General features: G+C 42.0%; 1 protein-coding gene across 1 annotated transcript in view; it reads right to left on the bottom strand.

Moving 5' to 3' along the window:
- Positions 1-793: 793 nt before the first annotated feature.
- The window catches only part of Cd38 (CD38 molecule), a 48,158-nt gene continuing 33,377 nt past the window's right edge, over positions 794-15,574 (bottom strand). The window contains exons 4-8 of the mRNA XM_015481974.2: positions 10,075-10,160; positions 6,833-6,906; positions 5,367-5,459; positions 4,972-5,058; positions 794-1,111 (exon numbers count right to left, since the gene is read on the bottom strand). Of these exons, the coding sequence (XP_015337460.1) occupies positions 1,048-1,111; positions 4,972-5,058; positions 5,367-5,459; positions 6,833-6,906; positions 10,075-10,160 (404 nt within the window). The 3' untranslated portion in view covers positions 794-1,047. The remainder of the gene's footprint in view (positions 1,112-4,971; positions 5,059-5,366; positions 5,460-6,832; positions 6,907-10,074; positions 10,161-15,574) is intronic.

Below are 15,574 nucleotides of genomic sequence, written 5' to 3'. Positions count from 1 at the left end.
CCAAGCAAGACAGATCTAAGAAAACATAAATTGCCACTATCAGGAACTAATATATTTTATCTACTACATGTATGAGACACTGAGCATGAGGGGGAGAAGATTTGGGGGGAAAAAAGTTAATCTGTTTTGAAGCCACCCAGAGAAATTGCATTCCAGATTCTATTATATTCAACTTAATCCAACACACATTTGTTGGAAAAGAACATAAATCATTGCCAATTTGATCTTAACAGCTAGACAGAAAGAGAATATATACTTTGGAGTTAGAGAGACCTGAGTGCAAATCCAGCCTCTACCTTGATACAAAATGTTTGACTTTAAATAATTATGCAACTTCTCTGTGCTCCCATTTTCTCATCTCAATAAAGGAAGATAATAATACCAATTTATGGGTGTTGGGGCTGTGGGAGGAGTTAGAGATGAAGCACCATGTACACCTGAGACTTAAATCCTTCTGAGCACTTTCCTCACTATGACCCAGCACCACGGGGTCTAGAGTTGACCTATCAGAGGGAAGGGAACAAAAATAGATCATGAGACAATGGCATCCATTTGGAAATGTAGTGTCTCTGAGAAGCTTGCCCATTTATTTTCTTTATTTTTCCCGTTCTAATAGGAGAGGTTTGCCGCAGTCACTATTCAATAGCAAGGAGGGGCTGAGGTGTAGCTCAGTGGTAGAGCACTAGCCCAGCATGTGCTAAGGCCCTGGATTCAACCCCCACAACCACCACCCCAAGATAGGGAAAAAAAGGATGTTACCAATATCAAAGGATCACATAACATTAAAAGGAAATAACTTAATATAAAATTTTCATTCTGATTTTATAACACAGTTTTTTTTTTCTTGATTATTAGTAGAACACAATAAGAACTATGCCTATAACAGAAGTTATTTTAAGACTTTGGGGGGAAAGGTGCCCATCTCCCACGTTGACATAGTGATAGAGGATGCTCCCTCCCCATGGCTTCGGCTCTCCTCCAGTGTGACTTCTGAGTCCCGCACAGGGTGTCTACTGCAAGGAGTCACAGATCTAAAGCAGCCGTGGCTCAGATCTTAGATCTGCAAGATGGGTGTTCAGGGTTTTTCACACACTGGACAAACCTGGCGGGCCTAGGAGAGGAAAGCAAGACAAGAGATTAAGAGGCAGTTGAATACAACAATGAAAGAAGCCCTGTTCCCAGCAACAAAAGTACACACAGACCACTGAGCTTCCACACACGCCCCTCTCTGCAGGGACACAGAGAAAGGCCCAGTCCCGGAGTGAATGACTGGAGAGTGTGGCCCAGTTGAGTTTCCTTTCACTTGTAAAGCCATAGAATAAATACCAAGAGGGGGTGTTGGATGGTAACAAGTGGAAGCAAATCAAACACCTGGCTCTAGTGTGTCCCAGACATGTACTTTCAATGTAGCTGACGCTCAAGAAACCACAGAAGCAGCCACTGGGATCAGGGAAGTTCAAAGTTTCTAAGGATGATGGGGGGGTGGGGGGCTTGGGAAAAATGGAGGAAATGTGATTGTGAAAGGGGGAGGCATGGGGGCAGGAAAGATGGTGGAATGATGAAGCCAGATTTAAAGTTAGGTAGTTAGTGTAGTTAGATAAATCGGGTCTAATACCGAGTGAAATCTAAAATGGAGGCCATGCTGAGAATGATTCCAGGAAACGCAGGACAACTCATGGAATGTTAATGAAGTCCTGAAAAGGCCCTAGGCCAAAGTCCATCCCAGAGAAGTGATAATCCCATCCCAAAAGGTGATAATTAAGCCCACCTGTGTCCCACCCCTCGGGCCTTCCAACCTACATTCCATCACCAAAACTATAAAAAGGGGAAACAACCGCACTTCCACGGATTCCACCTCTTGGGTCCCCTTCTTCCTCCGGGAGAAGTCTTTTCTGCTGTCCTTTAATAAACTTCTAATTTCTACTCTGACCTTGCCTCGGCGTGCTTCTTTGGTGTTATTCTTCAACATTGGGGAAGCAAGGACTCGTCACCGGTCAACAGCGGTAACAATGAGATGGACACGTCATTACCCTGGGTACATGTATGACCGCACATATGGTGGGACGCTACATTGTGTACAACCAGAGAAATGAAAAGTTGCACTGCAATTGTGTACCGTGAATCAAAATATATTCTGCTGTCAAATGTACCTAATTAGAGTAAATTAATTAAGATTAAAAACAACCTTGATTCTATTATGCTTTCTCTACGCACATACCTCGAACCATTTAGTTTTATTTAAATAAAATTTATTTGACTAAATAGGGAAAAAAAAGTTTCTAAGGATGATTTGCTTTCTTCTCTTCAGAAGCTTCCAGAGCTACTGTTAGGTCAAAGGACCAGAGGCACCACAGGAGTCATGGGCCCCCTGGGAGAGGGCTGGAGGCCACTGGCAGAGGACCACCCTTCCTTTGCATAAAGCAAACTTTCGATAAATGCCTAACAGGTAAATGACGGCCGTTTTCATAAATATGAGCTAATGAAGCCACAGGATGCAGGGAGAGTGGCTGGCACCTGGCTGGGTTGGGATGGACAGAAGTACAAAGTGGTTCATTCAATTACAGCTAAATTTGGTTCTGCTAAATGTGAACCAAGGAAATCAGAGATCCTCGAGATCAGCTGCCAGAGTCCCAGGCCTTCTAGAGCAGAGACTTGCCCTTGTGATGGGACCTCTCAGGTTCATCTAGAGCCAATTGTCATGACCAGCTGGGCACAGTGGCTCTAACTGTGGTCACTCCATCCTCACCAATATGGTAGCTGGGACTCCCCCACATAGATACATCCTAGGGAACGAGATTGTCTGCTTCCTTAAAGAAACCCTGCTATGGACAGGGAAACTTTTTAGGACATTTAGGATTTTGGAAGCCACCTCTGTTTTTTTTTTTTTATTAATGATAATATGAATGTTATGATACTATGAATATGGTTCTTAATTATAGTTTCTGATTTGGGGAAATTCAACAGTGGAAAAGAAGCAGCAACTATTCTGTTAAGGTGATCTCTCTCCATAAATACATATATATTCAGATCTGATGTTCCAATAAAATGCACACATCTCTCATAAGTTGGGCAGCATTTGGATGGACACAGAATATGTTCTGAAGTTACAGAGGAGTGTGCCCTGAAGGTTGTTTGTTTACTTCAAGCCACTGGGGACACCAACCAGAGGAAGCATGCTGAACATTTACTGTCTTTATAGTATTCCAAAAAAGTTGTCATCTCTGTTCACTCACTGGTTGAAACATATGTTAGGAAATTCAGTCTATAGGACTGTGAATGTGTGTATGGAAAGAAAGGGAAATTCATGAAGGATATACAGCCAAATGTTAGTAGTGTTTTCTCTGTGGGACTTAATAAGGGGGTAATATTAGAACCATGAAGAAATCTCATCTATGTAAATGTAACTATACTCCTGTTTGTTTATTAAATAACTATACAGAAAAACCTAGACAAAAGTTTACTAAAATCAGAAGGTATTTTTGGGATGGAGAGATTTCAACTACAGTCTGTGTATCTCTGGGACATTCATATTGGGTTCCCCTGGAAATAAACAGCTGTCTTCCAAGTCGCACAGCTCTTAGCCACAGTGAGGAGTCCTGCAGGTCTGTCTTTCCAAGAGTTATGCCAAATATATTAGATCTCTTGGAATTAAATCTCTTGGATGGAGAAGACAAACAGTGGTTTTGAATATTATCCCCCAGTTGAAGGTCCCAAGATCTGATGCTCCTGTCTGCAGGAGTCCGAGTGGGAGTCAGGCCTAGACCTTCTCTCCAGAGGCAGGAGAGAGCTCACCCAGAGCACAAGTAAGGGGAGATGATGAGTCTTAACAAAGAAGACTTCTGGCCACTAAGGTCAGAAAGGGAGAAAAAGACAGAAGAGTACAGGGATAAGACTTGTCTTCTTTCCCCCATTTTCTCCTAGGCTCTCCGACTCCATTTTCTTCATGCCAAATGCCTTGAGTAACTGAGCCTGGCCGGGGGCCTGTGGGCTTCCTTCATGGTTGCTCCTTTGTTCTTTCCGTTTTCCGTTTAACAGCTGCCACGTGCTCATGGATTTCCTTCTTTCCAGATAGGAACCAGCTGACCGATGGGGAATTCGCACCATTTGGGAAACCAGAGCCATCAGCATGAATCCCTTAAATCTGTCCTTCGGCTTTTATGATGTGGTTGGTGACATGAAGACACAGTAAAAATATTCTAACACTTCAGCTTCTACATTCTTTGAAAACCTTTTTCTCCCTGCTTTAGTCTTGTTCTAAGCTATGACACCAGGAAAATCTCCAAGGAGGCCTCTATCAGTGTATCCCTACCTATGTGATTGGCCACAACTACTTAGAAATGAATGAGGGGGGTCCCGGTTTTGAAAAGAGTTATAGGTCACTTTAAAAATACATACCTACGTGAAATTTAAAACTTTTCTCCAATAAACATGGATCACATAAACTTTCTTTTAAGATTTTTACATTTCTTAATTTTAAAAGGACAAATCTGGGTAGATTGCCATGTGGAAGCTTACCAAGGATCAGACATGTACACCCAGACCCAACTAAGGAAATTTCACAGGTAAATTTGTGCCAAATCACAGGGATTTTACAACTTAGGAGAAAGGTCTTGGGAAAAACATGCTTCTGCTCCCTGACATCTAGCAGGTTTCCAGCCCTGGACCAGGCGGCTTGCTCCGCAAACCAGAAAATGTGCCTCCAAGGCTGGGTCAGCTTCAAGAGCAAGTCACTGCTTCAGGGTGACTTGCTTCAGGGTGACAATGAGGAAAGAGGCCCATGGGGGTAGTGACCAGGTGAAGGCAACTGGCTAGAAAATCCTCCAAGTGAGGCTAAGAAGAGAAGGAGAGATGGCCAGATCCCCTTAAAGCCCCAGGAGAGACTCCCCAGCCTCCTAGCTCAAAAGAGAACAGGAAAAGATGAAATGTCTGCAGGAGGTAAGCAGCCCTTTCTTCAGGAAGAAAGTCAATTACCTGTAGTTATTCTGACAGACAAATGTCATATTCCTCTTGTTCACAATCAATTTCAGCTCATTCAAGGAGGACCCTGAGCATGAATCACTGAGGAAGAAAGAAGAAAATGTTAAAATAACGAGACTTCTTGTTATTTTCCTGAGTCTCTTAGTTTCTTTTCTAAAACCCTGGATAAAGAGGAGAAGCAGAAGTCCACCTCTAAGTGGCCCTAGTTGAGCAGGTGGGAAACTGCTAGTTACCATTGTTGGAGATAAAATTAGTTGTTGGGATGAGCTAAATGTAGAATACGGCCCCGTTCCTTGAGCCAGTCTGTTCCCAATGTATTCGTGAGACTGTGAATTCTTCTGTTGGCCGACATGTAAAATATCCCTTGGGTACAAAGTAATAAGATGTACCTGGGACCTTTTCCAACATCTTGCATCACCCAGGCCTGTACCGTATGAACTTTCTCTGGACGCAAATTAAAGATTTCCACACTTCCAAAAATGCTAAGAGAGAAGAGACAAAGAACATTGTCAATCCTAAACTCAAATTCAAGGATATCCATACCTCCTGTCAAAAACCAGAAAGCTGGACACATTGGGTGGACTCCACCCTTGGAATTGCCTTAGAGACAGTCACCATTTCTTATTAACATGACCCCCAGTTAACAAAGATTTTCAAGATAAGATTTTTAGCCTGCATTTTCATGCTGATTTTTGAAATTAGTTGCTACTCAAGAGTGACTCTTGATCTACTTTGTGAACATCACCAGAAAGCTGGTGAGAGGTGCAATTCAGCCCCCTCTCGCCTGGTTAATCTTATTCCTGCTTTTGCCTGGAGGGTGATTCACATGTTCAGCAAAATCTGAGAAGCCCTGCTTTGAAAGAGGCTGATAATCTGCTTAACCACATTTCTAAATTCTTCTGTATTAATTTCTGACAGATGCCACTCCTGTTCTGAGTAGCTGGATCCCTAAGATCAGATTATAAAATCTTGGAATGTTACCAGTTTCACCCAAAACCCCACAGAAGAGGAAGTCAGAAGAAGACGAAAGCATAAACATTCCTTTGTAGAATTAAATACAAAAAAAAAAAAAAAGAAAGAGAGAGGAAAAGTAATTTAGGTCACTTATGGTGCCCAGGGCAAATTAACACAAGCTCCTGTCTCTCCAACAACCACACCAGGGCAAGATTAGAGAACAATGGCCAAAAGGTAACAACCCGTCAGAGAAGGAAGGCCCGTCACATCACCATCATCTTTTCAAATCCGCATATGAGGGTCTCACAGAGGTTAGGTGCCCTGCCTAAGGCCACACAGGTCATATGGAATGACCCCTGGAGTCCTGGCTATTAACCACCGATGTCATGCTGGCAATGTCTACAAAGAGACGATGAAGGTCAGGAGCCCAAGCCAGTGACCCATGTGCCCAGTGGTCGTGAATTAGGATTCAAACTCTTCGTGGAGTAGAGAGGAGTCAGGCCATTCATGGATGGTGAGGATTTGGACAGGGAGAAGCAGGTAGGGGAGGCAGGTGTCCATGCATCCAAGAGCAGCACGGACACAGGTGGAAATCGGGAGGTGGAGGATAATGATAGAGGAGGCTGAGAAAATGGCACCCGGCCTTGAAACATCATGAGCAGGGGCTCTTGACAGTGCAGTGGCCGTCAGGAACATTAGAAGACGTCAGACAGAAGAGAAATGAGACAAAAGCAGTGATCCAGAAAGACAAATATGTTCAGAGAATACCAAATATTTGCCTTTTTTATCCCAAATCTTCAGAACTGGTCTGAAACATAAAAAGCACAATCGTTCTAGCGGTGGAGTATCTCACAGGAGGCCATGGCCAGCCATTGCAAATAAGATACAAAGAAATGATTACCTGTTCTTGTCAAAGGGTTCAGTGAGGGATCCATTGAGCATCACTTGGACCACACCACAGGCAGCTTCTGCAAACTTAAAACAGTAATAATAATGCTCCCCCCACTCCTCAGCATGTAAACTTAGTCCTCAGTCCCCAGCAACTCCCTCTAAAACCATGCATGGTATTTATTAGCTGGCTAGGGAGGGAACAGTCTCCCTGGTCCTGCACAGGATGCCCAGTCTATAGGATTTCCACTCCACGCCACTGGAGGTGTGAGGCTTCCTTCACAGCGGGGTTCTTCAGCCATTTGAACAAACTGTTGAACAATGAAGTTTCATGCTCACAGGGTTGCTAAATTCAGCAGTGCCGAATTTGGAAGTCCAGGGGAGAAAGAAGAATGTCCCTGGAGGAGAAAGATGAGGGTGTCTTCGTAGTATCCGGCACTGTGACTGTGTCATTTTACTTAGCAGGAGCAATGTGGGCGATGCAGGAGGAAAGGAAAGGGGAACATCAGGGAAAAGAGAACCAAGAGAGAGAAGATGATTCTGAGGCCTGACAAGGCACAAAGAGAAAGGGGGTTTGGACAGATGGATGTGACTGAGCAAGGAGGTGTGCCTCTCCATGCAGCAGATGCTCAGCTGAAAACAACATGAGCACAGCAACCTCTATGCTTTCCCAGGAGACATGGCGGACCTTGGCACCGGCTCAGATGCCTTCTCTGAACCCTGACCCCATCGATGTCCCTTCACATTGTGTTACTATCACTCATTGTAATAATGAGCTCAGTGTCATTTAGCTCCCAGTACTGAGTGCTCCATGAGAACAGAGAGCCAGCTGTCCTCTATAGCCCTGGGTGCTGTGTACCTGCTGCATGACACAGAGTGGACACTCAGTAAAAATCTGAAGAAGGAAAAGAGGGAGGGAAAGAAGCAGCCAGCGCTTGGTTGCTCTGTGGAGGAGACTAGGAAATAACAGGGTTGTGCAGGTCAGCAAAGTGGTGAACCAAGGAGGAGGGGACATCAGCAGGTGAAGGCAGCTGAGAAGGGAAAGGCCTAAGGGTCTAAGAGCAGTTGTGGACACTGACATTGGGTATAAAGTTAGTTTGTCAGGCACCATGCATGCTTTGCCAAGGAATCTGGACCCTGCTCTGCGGGTGACCTTGGCTCCACTGAAGGATCTGAAACTGGACTGTGAAATCCAGTGCTGCTCTGTCTTGCCACCATGAGCAGAGGGACAAAGGCCCAGTGGTTGTGACTAATCACAAGTACCAACTCAAAAGCATGCTCATGGGTACCAACCCTGGACCACCCAAGATGGAATTCTCAAGGTATAATTCTCAAGACACCCCCCTCCACCACCCCACCAGGGAAATGTTGGATCAATGTGCCTCAAAATCACATTACTTGGAAATAAGGAGATGAGACAAAAATTTGAAGTACCAAGAAGTATTGCTGCTATTGTCAAAAAGAAAAAAAAAAGAAAGAAAGAAAGAAAGAAAAGAAAGGTACAAAGGGCCATCTACACACACCCATGAAAATTTGGCAAAGATAAAGGCACAGGTGTCTATGTGGTTCATCAGGTGCCTCTGATCCTCTTCACCTCTGTACTCCTGGCACCAAGGACTGAGTGGGAACATAAGCAAGTACTCAAAACATAACATGGCTTTGGGAGTTTTTAATATTAGCACTGTCCTGAAACATATTATATAGCAATGAAATAAAAAGAAACTATTCTCAGAAAAATTAAGCAAACAAAAACTCTGCAGGGCTCTTTATTTTGTTATGGTATGTAGTAGGTCCTTAACAAATATTTATTAAGTGGATGAATTCCAAGTTACTTAAAAGTTCAGTGGTATTTTATTTAAATATGGCAGCAACCCAATGGAACAGGCTTATTTTGACCTCCATTTGACAAATGAGAAATCTGAAGGTCAGAATAATTAAGAATGCATCCAAGTTGAAATGTTTTCCTTCTCATACCTCCTTCTGGGAGAACTAGATGGGAATTACATCAAAAAGACACATCAGGGATTTTCACAAATATAGTGCTATGCTTTGCATGTTTGTCCCTACCTAAATCCCCCCACCCCACAAATCCATATATTGGAAACTAAGACTCAGTGTATAATATTAAGAGGCACGCCTTTAAGAGGTGATTAGACCATAGAGTTGTGCCCTCATGCATGGGAAGACAGTTCTTTTAAAAGGGCTCAAGGAAACTAGCTAGTGCTTTCTTGCCCTTCTGCTTTCTGCCATGTGAGGACACAGCAACAAGGCACCATCTTGGAAGCCAAGAACAGCTCTCAGCAGATATCCATTCCACTGGACCTTGACCCTAAACCTCCCATCCTCTCGAACTTTGCAAGATAAATGTGTGTTCCTTATATATTACATACTCTTTGGTATTTTGTTACAGCAGCATAAATGGACCACAAACATGTGCCCTTAACACATACAAGTCTCCATTTTCCCTAGCTCCTCAGATGTCTACGTTTAATTCTGAAATATTATACTTAGTTTTAATTCCTCTCTTTTTTATTTCTTATTTTTCCTTTCCTTTTTTCCCCTTCTTCTACTTGCAAAGAAGTTTTTCCTTGTCCAACTTGCAAAGAAGCAACTTATAGAAAAAAAAAATAAGCCCAGTCAGCTTTAAGTGAAGTCAGAAATAGGGAATGAGGGTGGTGGTGAGTGTTTCTTAAGCCAGGTTCTGGATCTAAAGTCAGAAGACTTAGGATAAATGCTCAATCTATCATTTGCTAACTGTACATTTAGTAGATTACTTATTAACTTGCATTTCTGTTTCAATGTCTGTAAAATGGGCTCAATACTCATGGAACTTACTCCACAGGGTTCTTTTTTCCCTCCATAGGGTTTTTGTGAGAAGGAACATTTTAATTCATGTAAAGAGTTAAGCACAAGGCATGTGGTCTATAAATGTAGATTATTAAAACTGTTCTAGGAATCTAATCATTATGTCAGAGGATTAAACCAACCCCTTGCTTCCTGGCACCCACAGCCCCAAATTGGATAAGATCAGGAACTATTCAACTGGAGCCCCCATAGACCCTCCATGAATGTTCTAAAATTGGGTGTGAAAATCTACTGGCATGTGTTTCTGAACCCTTTCCTCAGTAAAGAATCCTACAATTTCAGTCCTAAAAGGATCTATGACCCAAAAAGTGTTAAAACCAATCACTGACTGGATGACATCTTCAAGTTCTCTGATCTCAAAATTCTAGAATTTCATGACTGGGTACTCACCTTCTGGGAAATTGCTTTCCAGAACACTGAACCAGGGTTGTTACTGCAGTCATTCCTCCAATGAGGGCAAGATTGATAGTTCAAGTCTAAAATCATAGTTTATAGAAAATCATTAAAGTAGAGAAGGAAGCATATCAATCAGTTCCTTTCCTCTCTGGTCAGTCACTGCGGAGCACTTTTCCAACAGCATCCCTGCCAAATAGAGGCTTGGAGAATGGACACAACTCAACCTAATTTAACTAAGTGTCCCCTGAATCCCTTCCAAGTTCTTACCTTACTCTCCAAATTCCAGACGGGAACACACTGACAGGTTTTGAGTCATCATTCTGGGAAATGGCCGTGAAAGTTCACCCAGCAGAGAAAAGCCCCCATTGCTATCCCCAAGTTCAGGAAGAATGAGAGGGGATACCAGGCCTTTGGGGGTGGCTCTCAGCAATCACTTCTCTGCTTCCTGATAACTCTCTTTTGTTACAGCTTCCTTCCCTGCCTCCGTAAGTCCTTGCACTTTTGGGCTCAGATGGCCTCAGAGGCTTTCTCTATGCACCCCATCAAGAGAGGCCGAGGCCTCAGTGAGGCAGGAGACACAGGGCAGGGGATGGATGCACAGTGCCTGTGATGCTTCTCTCAAGGATGTCTTCCTTAATGCACAAACATGTAACGGGGATGAGGTTCTGGGGACAGAGAGGTGAATTAGTTAGGAGTCCTGCCTTCAGAGAGCACAGGATGGAGTGACATCCAACAACCATGCCTGGTTCAGAGACTGCGCATCACCCCCAGGAAGGTTAATGTTGAACTTTGTTTTGAAGGAAGAATAGGCATCTTCAGACAGGCTCCACGCAGAGATAACGTGTGCAGAGGATCAGAGCTCTAAGGCAGGACAGCCCAGTGGGTTCACAGCAGTAAAGGGACCTGTTAGGGCTTGGATCTGGAATGTTCTCCCAAAGCTTCTGGCTGAACACCTGGTCCCCAATGCAGCAATGTTCAGAGGTGGAGCCTTTGGGGTGTGATTGGGTCACGAGGCCTCTGACCTCATCAGTGGATTAATCCACTGATGTCTGAACAAACTCCCAGGAGGGGGTGGAAACGGTAGGTGGTGGGCATGGTTGGAGGATGCAGGTCACTAGGGAAGGGCCATGGAAGGCTATTTTCTGCTCTGATGCCCTTCTTCTCTCTATCCTCCTCCCCACTCCTGGCTGCCATGGGCAGAGCCACTTTCCTCCTCTATTCCCTTCTGCCATTGCTGTTCTGCTACCCCTCAGTCTTAAAGCAATGGAGCCAGCTGACCACAGACGGAAACCTCTGAAATTGTGAACCAACATAAGTCTTCCTCTTCTAAGTTATTTACATCAGGCATTTTGGTCATAGCAATAAAATAACACAGGATGAGAAAGGGAATGAGGGAGGATGAGACATTAAAAAACAGAGGTCAGTCAGGTCATGTCAAGGAATTCAGACATTACCTGAGAGGAAAAAGAGAACATTTTAGGCTTCCAGTAGGAGACAGATACAATCACATTTTTATTTTAGGAAGAACCCTGTGGTTGCCAGATGGAGGCTGACCTAAAGTTTTTTTTTTTTCTTTATAAAGCACCCATCCTCAGGTACTTTGCTCTAACAATACAAATTGAACTATGACAATTAGGTAGGGAAATTGTATGAAGACAGGATCTAGATCCCTTTCTTGTGTCCCAGAAGTCAGGAATTGTGGTATTTGCCTGTTCCAATCTGAACTTGAAGAAACACAATTCTACTTCCACCTTCTGATGGGTAGACTTTTGTTTCCCTATAGATGTGTTACTTCTACCTTTTTATGGTTGAATTATGTCCTCCCCAAAGATATGTCGAGTCCTAACCCCTGGTACCTGTGAATGTGACCTTATTTGGAAACAGGATCTTTACAGTGCAATTAAGATGATGTCATTTGTGTTACTGGGAAATAATCCAGTTATAACTGATATCATTATAAGAAGGGGAAGTTTGGACAGAGAGAAGAGAGAGATACACAGAGGTAAGGTGATGTGAAGACACAGAGAGAAGATGGCCATGTGTGACAGTAGCAGAGCTAGGAGAAGTATATCTTTAAGTAAAAGAAAAAAAGATTAGAAGCTAATAAAGTAAGAAGACTATTGTAAAGCAAACAAATGAAGTAAAACTATATTAGGTTAAAACATTTAGAGAAAAAACTGTCAGAATATGGAAAATTTTTTAAATTTCCCTTCTTCTTTCTACCATGTGGAAATGCACCAACAAGGCGCCATCTTGGATTTAAGGGGAGCTCTCGCTGGATGCTGAGTCTGCCAGTGCCTGGATCTTGAACTACTCTGACTCCAGAACTACTGATGGCCAAGAGACAGCAGCAAGGAAGCAGGATAAGAAGTCTCGGGCTCCACTCCCCCATCCAGAAAGTTCAATCACTCTAAAGACCACAACATCTTCTTGAAGGCTCCAGTACTTGGAAACAAGCCTGCAATGCCCACATCGTCCTCAGAGCTCAAGGAAAACTGCATTGGAAGGGTTCTAAGAAGAATGATCTCACTTCAACTATGCCACCCCTCTCACCTCCCAGTTCAGCACAACAGATGAAGAGCTTTGTCCTGGGCTAATGGTTTCTACAGGGTAACAAAAGAACTAGAAGCAGTCATCAGCTTCCCTAGCACGGACACCATTCTCACCTCATGGGTAACACTGAGGGTAAAGGCAGGGGTGGATCATTTGGGGTCAAGTGGAAACAAAGAAAGAAGACAGAGTCATAGGCTGACACATGAGTCTCGATGGCACCTCGGTATTTCTACCAACTGTTTCCCAGCCAACTTCACTGCAAAGCTGAGCTGCTCACCTTCTGAATCACACTGGGAAGTCTAACCTAGCTTGAAGCATTTTCCCACCTGGCTGGTGTTGTTGGTGTATGCTCTGAGGCTGGGTAGGGGAATGCTTTCCCATTTTAGAGAAGCAGAGTGGAGCTGCTTGACCTAGAAGTCAAGCCGTGGTTCCACTCAGTCAAGAAGCCTCTCAATAACCTCACCCAGACGGGGAGGCTCCCACCTCTGTGCATTTTGGAGAAGCACTGACACTAGACTTGTTTGACCTGGAGGAGTCTTTCTGAACATAGTGATATGAACTAGATATCAATAGCAGAAGAAAATACATATGTATTCACAACTATGTAGAAATTAAACAACATAGAAATCAAACAACATGGTCCTGAACAACCCATCAAACAATGAAAAAATTAAAAGGGAAACTAAAAATATCTCAAGATGAATGAAAACAGTAATACAACATGCCCAAACTTAAGAGACACATCAAACTGAGTTTTAAGAGGAAAATTTACACCAATAAATGCCTAGATCAAAAAGGAGAAAGGGCTGGGGATATAGCTCAGTGGATAGAGTGCTTGCCTCCCATGCACAAGGCCTTGGGTTCAATCCCCAGCACCACAAAAACAAAACAAGAGCAAAAAAAAAAAAAAAAAAAGGAGAAAGGTTTCAAATAAATAATTTAGTGTTATGTCTCCAGGAACTAGAAAAAGAATTAACAAATTAAGCTCAAAGTTAGTAGAAGAAAGGAAATAAAATAAAGAGCAGAACAGAAATAAATGAAATAGAGAAAATCAATAAGACTGAGAGTTGGTTTTTAAAAAAGTTAAATGAAATCAACAAACATTTATCTAGACTAAGAAAAAAAGAAAAGACTCAAATAAACAACATCAGAAGTGAAAGAGGAGACATTACAACTGTTACCACAAATATAAATGCTCATAACTGACTACTAGTGACAATTACACACTAACAAAGTGCATAACCTAAAAGAAATCAATTCCTAGACAAATACAAACTATAACAACTGAATCATGAATTAATAAAAATTCTGAACAATTGTGGCACCTTTGTCTAGTATGAGATAACTGTGTTTATGTGAGTTTGTCTCTGTGTCTTTTATTCTGTACCATTAGTCTATGTGTCTGTTTTGGTGCCAATACCATGCAATTTTTATTATTATGGCTCTGTAGTATAGTAAGGTCTGGTATTGTGATGCCTGTGGCTTCACTCTTCTTGCTAAGGATGGCTCTGGCTATTCTGGGTCTCCTATATTTCCAAATGCTTTTTCTAGTTCTATGAAAATGTCATTGGGATTTTAATAGGAATTGCATTGAATTTGTATATTGCTTTTGGTAGTATGGCCATTTTGACAATATTAATTCTGCCTATCCAGGAGCTTGGGAGGTCTTTACATTGTCTAAGTTCTTCTTCAATTTCTTTCTTTAGTGTTCTGTAGTTTTCATTGTAGAGGTCTTTCACTTCTTTTTTTTAGATTGATTCCCAAGCATTTTATTTTATTTAGGTTATTTTGAAGGAGGTATTTTTCCTAATGTCTGTTTCAATGAATTCATCACTGATGTATAGGAATGCATTTGATTTATGGGTGTTGATTTTATATCCTGCTACTTTGCTGAATTCATTTATTAGTTATAAAAGTTCTCTGGTGGAATTTTTTGGATCTTCTAAATACAGAATCATGTCATCAGCAAATAGTGATAGTTTGAGTTATTCTTTTTCTATTTGTATTCCTTTAATTTCTTTCTTCTGACTAATTGCTCTGGCTAGAGTTTCAAGGACAATGTTGAATAGAATTGGTGAAAGAGGGCATCCTTGTCTTGTTCCAGTTTTTAGAAGGAATGTTTTCAATTTTTCTCCATTTAGAATGATGTTGGCCTTGGGTTTAGAATAAATAGCTTTTACAATGTTAAGTTATGTTCCTACTATCCCTAGTTTTTCTAGTGTTTAGAACATGAAGGGATGCTATGTTTTGTCAAATGCTTTTCCTGCATCTATTGAGATGATCATAATGATTCTTATTTTTAAATCTATTAATATGATGAATTACCTTTATTGATTTCTGTATGTTGAACCAAACTTGCATCCCTGGGATGAACCCCACTTGATCATAGTACACTATCTTTTTAATAAGTTTTTGTATGCAATTTGCCAGAATTTTATTGAGAAATTTTGCATCTATGTTCATCAGGAATATTGATCTGCAGTTTTCTTTTCTTGATGTGTCTTTGTCTGATTTTGGTATCAGGGTAATATTAGCCTTCTAGAATGAGTTTGGAAGGGTTCCCTGCTTTTCTATTTCATGGAATAATTTGAAGAGTATTGGTGTTAATTCTTCTTTGAAAGTCTTGTAGAACTTGGCTGAGAATCCATCTAGTCCAGGGCTTTTTTTATCTCATACTAGATAAAGGCACCAAAAACATTCATTGGAGAAAAGATAGCCTATTCAACAAATTGTGCTGGCAAAACTGGGATCCATATGTAACAAAATGAAATTAAACCCCTATCTCTCACCATGTACAAAACTCAATTCAAGTGGATCAAAGACTTAGGAACTAGAACAGAGACCCTGCGACTAATAGAAGAAATAGTAGGCCCAAATCTTCCCCATGTCGGCCTAAGATCTGACTTCCTTAACAAGATCCCTAAAGCGCAAAAAGTAAAAT

Source organism: Marmota marmota, unplaced genomic scaffold, assembly GCF_001458135.2.
Source record: "Marmota marmota marmota unplaced genomic scaffold, marMar, whole genome shotgun sequence".
NCBI classification, from domain to species: Eukaryota; Metazoa; Chordata; class Mammalia; order Rodentia; family Sciuridae; genus Marmota; species Marmota marmota.
The sequence above is the reverse complement of the archived record's forward strand: the minus strand, read 5'-3'. Positions and strand labels throughout refer to the sequence as shown.